The sequence below is a fragment of the Macaca mulatta genome, chromosome X (genome assembly GCF_049350105.2).
Source record: "Macaca mulatta isolate MMU2019108-1 chromosome X, T2T-MMU8v2.0, whole genome shotgun sequence".
In the NCBI taxonomy this organism is placed as follows: domain Eukaryota; kingdom Metazoa; phylum Chordata; class Mammalia; order Primates; family Cercopithecidae; genus Macaca; species Macaca mulatta.
Window position 1 is genome coordinate 56,538,544 of NC_133426.1, and position 6,970 is coordinate 56,545,513.

The 6,970-nt window shown below is 39.6% G+C and overlaps 1 protein-coding gene across 2 annotated transcripts; it reads left to right on the top strand.

The window, feature by feature from the left end:
• Window positions 1–2,241: 2,241 nt before the first annotated feature.
• Window positions 2,242–5,602, top strand: UBQLN2 (ubiquilin 2). 2 transcript variants are annotated; one of them, XM_077989150.1, is made up of 3 exons: window positions 2,242–3,738; window positions 3,823–3,953; window positions 4,050–5,602. In XM_077989150.1, exons 1-3 carry the CDS (start codon window positions 2,519–2,521, stop codon window positions 4,391–4,393), a joined length of 1,695 nt encoding a protein of 564 aa, XP_077845276.1. In that variant the 5' UTR covers window positions 2,242–2,518; the 3' UTR covers window positions 4,394–5,602. The 2 variants fall into 2 exon arrangements, with proteins under 2 accessions (XP_077845276.1, XP_077845275.1); XM_077989149.1 differs by having other exon boundaries at window positions 2,242–3,953.
• The last annotated feature ends 1,368 nt before the right edge of the window (window positions 5,603–6,970 follow it).

A 6,970-nucleotide genomic window follows, 5' to 3' on the forward strand; every position in this document is an offset into this window, starting at 1 on the left:
ATTCTTAACAATGTTCTCAGATCACACGTAGAAAATTCCTAGCATTATTGTTGCTGTATATGCTCCCATTATCATTATTTTGGTAAATTTATTCTAATAAGAACATTGCACTTTGTCCCAAAATTATTCAGTTTTGTTTTAATAATCAAATGATTGGTTTTTTGTTCATACTTTGATTATTAATATCTAGCTTTATTCTATTGAAATTAAATATTACCTATAATATTTTCATATTCTCACCACCCATGATTAACTGTTGCTGATATTTTACCATACTTGCCTTCATTTTAAAGATAAAAAGCATTTTTACATATTTAAGTTCCCTTTAATCACTAGCCTATATCCTGTTCCATTTCTTCTTCCTCATGTGTGCAAGTTTGGTATATTTCTAAAAGAATATTTCAAATATACATAAGAATGTATTAGAATGCTGTTTGGCATGTATTAGGTTGGTGCAAAAGTAATTGTGGTTTTAGCCATTACTTTCAATGGCAAAAACCATTGTATAATAGTAACAATTCATTACTTTCAATGGCAAAAACCGCAATTACTTTTGCACCACCCTAACACTAATTAATTTAGCTTTTTAGATCTATACATATTAACATATTTAAAGCTAGTCATTCTTTTACCTCTGTATTTTATTAATTATATTAAACATACTATATTATTCCATTTCTCCATCAATGGATATAACATACCTGTATATATATATTTTTCTTATCTTGAGATTTATTAAAGTATTTGTGACCTAATGAGTTTGAAATGCTGTTAAATGTTCAAATCAGTGGTTCTTTGGTGGCTGCTTGGTAGAGGGTGGGGGTAGGGGAATAATTTTTTGTGTGGTTTAACCTAGAGTTAGAAATATATAGATAAATTTGAAATTATTTCTTCTATTTTTCAAGTTCTCTTTCTGAGCATTGCTACATCTTTATTGCTCTTATTTAATCTGTAATGAAATTAGGTAAATATGTCAATGTTTGCCACTACTATTATGTGCCTGTCAATTTCTACCCATACTCTTCCCCAAAATACCTTTCTGTAGTGCATACTTACAAAAATCATCAGAAAATTCAAAATCTTATGAAAGTAGAAAATAAGAATTATTCATAATTTCAGCAAACAGTACTAACAGCCATTAACTTATTTGTGTATAGCCTTTCAGATTTTTTTACACATACGGTTTACATATACAACTAACTGTTCAAAAATTGCTTTTAAAATAAAAATATATTGTATTTTTGATATTGGAACATACATTCTTATATAGTTTTTAACTGTACAGAAATATACAAAGGCAAAATTGAAAATAATCTGTGATTTCCCTATAACTACAGTTTAGTTCATGTATACCTTTAAAGACACTCTATATTTTCTTGTATGGTAATATTATGTGCTCGACTAATCTTATGTAAACAGATATTTAATATATTTAAATAACGTTTTAAATGCTACAATGTATATACATTTTATACATAAATAGTTTTGCATCCTCATACGATTATTAGGCGAATTGTCTAGGTTAGGCATTTCTAAATAAAGGTGTAAACATTCAAAATGCTGATATATATTTTCAAATTGCCCTATGGTTGTAACAATTCACACTTCAACTAGCCTGAGAGTGCATTTTTTAGGGTCCCTGTCAACAACAAGGTTTATCATTATTTTTTTTCCCTGCCAATATGATAAGCCAAAAGTAGAATTTTATTGTTTTAACTTGAATTTTTTTTTATTGCTAGTGAAATTAATCATCTTTTTTAAAATGTCTATTGGCCATTTGCACTCCTTTTGTAAAATGCATGCTCCTGCTCTGTCTTCTTCCCTTCCCCCATTGGGGGTGTTCCTCTTTCTTTTTGCTTTGTCAGAGTTCTTTATTATTCATTTTTCGTCTTATATGTGGGATCGGTTCGATTCAGGCTTTCACCCTTTTACTGCCTTACAGATTGCTAATATACATTCTCCATTGGTCTTTTAATGTGGTTTACAGAAGCTGACTCTCTACCGCCTCCTTCTCTCCGTCCCACCCTCTGCCTCGCCTGCTCTGTACTGTTCTCTTCTCTTCTCTCTCTCTCCCTTTGTTTCGCTCTCTCCCTTTTTTTCTTTTCAGTGCAGAAGTTTTTAATTTTGACCGAGCCAAATCTATCAATCTAGGCCTGGCGCCGCGTCAGCAGAGGGGGCGGGGAGGCGAGCGCCGAACTGGGGGAGGGGAAGGGGCGGGGAGCAGCAGGCGGAGCGGCTGCCAGAGTTGCTGGGAGTGCGCGCGGTCGGATCACAAGGCGGCGGAGGAGGAGGCCCAGAGACCGGAGCGCGGAGACCTCAGCTCGCGGCCTACGCCCAGGCCTTTCTCCACCGGAGGACCAGGGAACCGCAGTCTTCATCAGAGAGGTACCGTGCTCCGCGCTCCCCGCCCGACCCGGCCCAGCCCGCTGCGGCGGCGCCTCCTTCCTTCCTCCTTCCCTCGCTCTCTCTCTTTCGCCCGCCCGCGCCTTCCCTGCCCGCCTGCGTCACCGCGGCCGCCATGGCTGAGAATGGCGAGAGCAGCGGCCCCCCGCGCCCCTCCCGCGGCCCTGCTGCGGCCCAAGGCTCGGCTGCTGCCCAGGCTGAGCCTAAAATCATCAAAGTCACTGTGAAGACTCCCAAAGAGAAAGAGGAGTTCGCGGTGCCCGAGAACAGCTCGGTTCAGCAGTTTAAGGAAGCGATTTCGAAACGCTTCAAATCCCAAACCGATCAGCTCGTGCTGATTTTTGCCGGAAAAATCTTAAAAGATCAAGATACCTTGATCCAGCATGGCATCCATGATGGGCTCACTGTTCACCTTGTCATCAAAAGCCAGAACCGACCTCAGGGCCAGTCCACGCAGCCTAGCAATGCCGCGGGAACTAACGCTACCTCGGCGTCGACTCCCAGGAGTAACTCCACACCTATTTCCACAAATAGCAACCCGTTTGGGTTGGGGAGCCTGGGAGGACTTGCAGGCCTTAGCAGCCTGGGCTTGAGCTCTACCAACTTCTCTGAGCTCCAGAGCCAGATGCAGCAGCAGCTCATGGCCAGCCCTGAGATGATGATCCAGATCATGGAAAATCCCTTTGTTCAGAGCATGCTTTCGAATCCCGATCTGATGAGGCAGCTCATTATGGCTAATCCACAGATGCAGCAATTGATTCAGAGAAACCCAGAAATCAGTCACCTGCTCAACAACCCAGATATAATGAGGCAGACACTCGAAATTGCCAGGAATCCAGCCATGATGCAAGAGATGATGAGAAATCAAGACCTGGCTCTTAGCAATCTAGAAAGCATCCCAGGTGGCTATAATGCTTTACGGCGCATGTACACTGACATTCAAGAGCCGATGCTGAATGCCGCACAAGAGCAGTTTGGGGGTAATCCATTTGCCTCCGTGGGGAGTAGTTCCTCCTCTGGGGAAGGTACGCAGCCTTCCCGCACAGAAAATCGCGATCCACTACCCAATCCATGGGCACCACCGCCAGCTACCCAGAGTTCTGCAACTACCAGCACGACCACGAGCACTGGTAGTGGTTCTGGCAATAGTTCCAGCAATGCTACTGGGAACACCGTTGCTGCCGCTAATTATGTCGCCAGCATCTTTAGTACCCCAGGCATGCAGAGCCTGCTGCAACAGATAACTGAAAACCCCCAGCTGATTCAGAATATGCTGTCGGCGCCCTACATGAGAAGCATGATGCAGTCGCTGAGCCAGAATCCAGATTTGGCTGCACAGATGATGCTGAATAGCCCGCTGTTTACTGCAAATCCTCAGCTGCAGGAGCAGATGCGGCCACAGCTCCCAGCCTTCCTGCAGCAGATGCAGAATCCAGACACACTGTCAGCCATGTCAAACCCAAGAGCAATGCAGGCTTTAATGCAGATCCAGCAGGGGCTACAGACATTAGCCACTGAAGCACCTGGCCTGATTCCAAGCTTCACTCCAGGTGTGGGGGTGGGGGTGCTGGGAACCGCTATAGGCCCTGTAGGCCCAGTCACCCCCCTAGGCCCCATAGGCCCTATAGTCCCTTTTACCCCCATAGGCCCCATTGGGCCCATAGGACCCACTGGCCCTGCAGGCCCCCCTGGCTCCACCGGCTCTGGTGGCCCCACTGGGCCTACTGTGTCCAGCGCTGCACCCAGTGAAACCACGAGTCCTACATCAGAATCTGGACCCAACCAGCAGTTCATTCAGCAAATGGTGCAGGCTCTGGCTGGAGCAAATGCTCCACAGCTGCCGAATCCAGAAGTCAGATTTCAGCAACAACTGGAACAGCTCAACGCAATGGGGTTCTTAAACCGTGAAGCAAACTTGCAGGCCCTAATAGCAACAGGAGGCGACATCAATGCAGCCATTGAAAGGCTGCTGGGCTCCCAGCCATCGTAATCACATTTCTGTACCTGGAAAAAAAATGTATCTTATTTTTGATAATGGCTCTTAAATCTTTAAACACACACACAAAATCGTTCTTTACTTTCATTTTGATTCTTTTAAATCTGTCTAGTTATCAGTCTAATATGATGCATTTTAAGATGGAGTCCCTCTCTCCTACTTCCCTCACTCCCTTTCTCCTTTGCTTATTTTTCTTTCCTTCCCTTCGTCTTGTCTCCCCCCTTCCTCCCTCTTTGTTTCCTTCCTTCCTTATTTCCTTTAGTTTCCTTCCTTACCCGATTTGAATGGTGGGAATCAATGCTGTTTCACTCAAAAGTGTTGCATGCAAACACTTCTCTTTATTCTGCATTTATTGTGATTTTTGGAAACAAGTATCAACCTTCACAGTTGGGTGAACAAGTGTTGTCCTACAGATGTCCAATTTATTTGCATTTTTAAACATTAGCCTATGATAGTAATTTAATGTAGAATGAAGATATTAAAAACAGAGGCAAATTATTTGAAGCTCTCTAATTTGTGGTACGATATTGCTTATTGTGACTTTGGCATGTATTTTTGCTAGCAAAATGCTGTAAGATTTATACCATTCATTGATCTTTTTTGCTATATTTGTATACAGTACAGTAAGCACAGTTGGCACTGTACATCTAAAAATATTACAGTAGAATCTGAGTGTAATATGTGTAACCAAAATGAGAAAGAATACAAGAAATGTTTCTGGAGCTAGGTATGTGTCTCACAGTTTTGTAGAATCTTACAGCATCTTTGATAAACTTCTCAGTGAAAATGTTGGCTAGGCAAGTTCAGTTAAAATATAGTAGAAATGTTTATCCTGGTATCTCTAAGTATACATTTAATTGTACAGAAAATTTACAGTGTAACATTGTGTCAACATTTGCAGATTGACTGTATATGACCTTAATCTTTGTGCAGCCCGAAGGATCAGTGTAGTAATGCCAGGAAAGTGCTTTTTACCTAAGACTTCCTTTTCAACTTCTCCCATAAAGAGACCCTAATATGCATTTTGATTTGTAATTGGAAATGTAACTTTCACTGAAAGTGTCATGTGATGTTTGCATTACTTTTAACTGCTATGTATAAAGGAAAGTGTATCTTTTGACTTCATCAGTTATTTCTCTTGTGCACAGAGAAAAATGCATTAAAAATGACTAAAAAAAAATAAAAAATTAAAAAATGGATAAATCTTTTTCTTTTTGCCTTTTGGCCCTAGGATCGTGTTTAGGAGGGTTATCCCACCCCAAGATTATATAAATCTTATCCTGTATTTCTCTAACTTATATGGTTTCATTAAGAAAATGTTTTGTCCTGTCTGGAATTATCTTGATATATGGATTTAGGTATTCTAACTTTTTTGCCCCAAAGGTTAGCCAGTTGTTAACATATTTATCTTTTCCCCCAACATATGAAATGTCATACATGTATATACTTTATTCTGTGTTTGGATTCCCTTTAGTTCCATTGAACATTGTGGCACCAGTACACCAGCCTGTAGATGAGTTAGAAATGGGACTTTGTATCTGTTAATGTGAGACCTCCTCTTGATCTTTTTTATTTTTTACAATTTTCTGATGATTCTGACATGTTTATTTTACCAGATGAATTTTACGGTTAATGGATTCTTCCCCAAAAAATATATTTAATTTGGTTGGGATTCTCTTAAATTTATATGACTATGAGGACTACAGAATTGCATTGCTTTCCAGAAACATATGTTGCCTTGTTTCTAAAAAACTTTATATATCCTTCATGAGAGTTTTATTTAAATCCTATATAATTTGTAATAAATATGTTCCTAGGTATTACAGACATACAGGGAACACGTTGATACTGCTTATTGGAGCTTTTAATATGTTACCTATGTGGTCATTTTTGCTATATCGGAGAAGAATTTATTTGCATAGATTATTTTAAATTGGCAATTTATTGAAATCTATTAATTTTAGAGATATTCATTTGATCCTTTTGAGTTTTTCCAGGTGAGAAATCCTATCCATGATGTTATAATTATATGTTTTACTTTTCAAAATTTATAACATAGTTTCTGACTGCATGGGTTAAACATTTTCATAACAGTGCTAAATAATAAAGGTGGCAGTGGCATTTTTGTCTTGTTTCTCATTTTAGCCAGAATGTGTTTGCTACAGCAATTCCAAATTGTGTTTTGTGAAAAAAAATATTCTTCTGGGACACAGGTAAATACGTTTGCAAAATGCTGTATACTTTAATCTCTCTTGGAGACTCATTGTGCAATAAATGTTGGCTAGTATTTTTTTTTTAATGAGTAGCTTCTTCAATTAAAAAAAAAACTATTTAACTTTGTGTAACTCAGCATTTTCCGAACTTATTTAAGCACAGAACCACCTTTTTTTTGTTTTCTTTTAAACACACCTAATAACATTTGGCCTGTCGGTGTTCCTCAGAACACCAACTTAGGAAATGGTGATTTATTATTTCATTACCATATCATGCCAAGTATTTGACATAATCACAAAGTCTGTCATAATGAATTCAGTAATTTTAATGACAGATGATTTTATATGGAAGTGAATA

Excerpts from the sequence above, each read along its gene's own strand:
- UBQLN2 (XM_077989149.1), top strand. The coding sequence starts at position 2,519 with ATGGCTGAGAATGGCGAGAGCAGCGGCCCCCCGCGCCCCTCCCGCGGC. Across the intron at positions 3,954-4,049 it reads GATTCCAAGCTTCACTCCAG|GCCCCATTGGGCCCATAGGA; the intron begins GTGTGGGGGTGG and ends TTACCCCCATAG.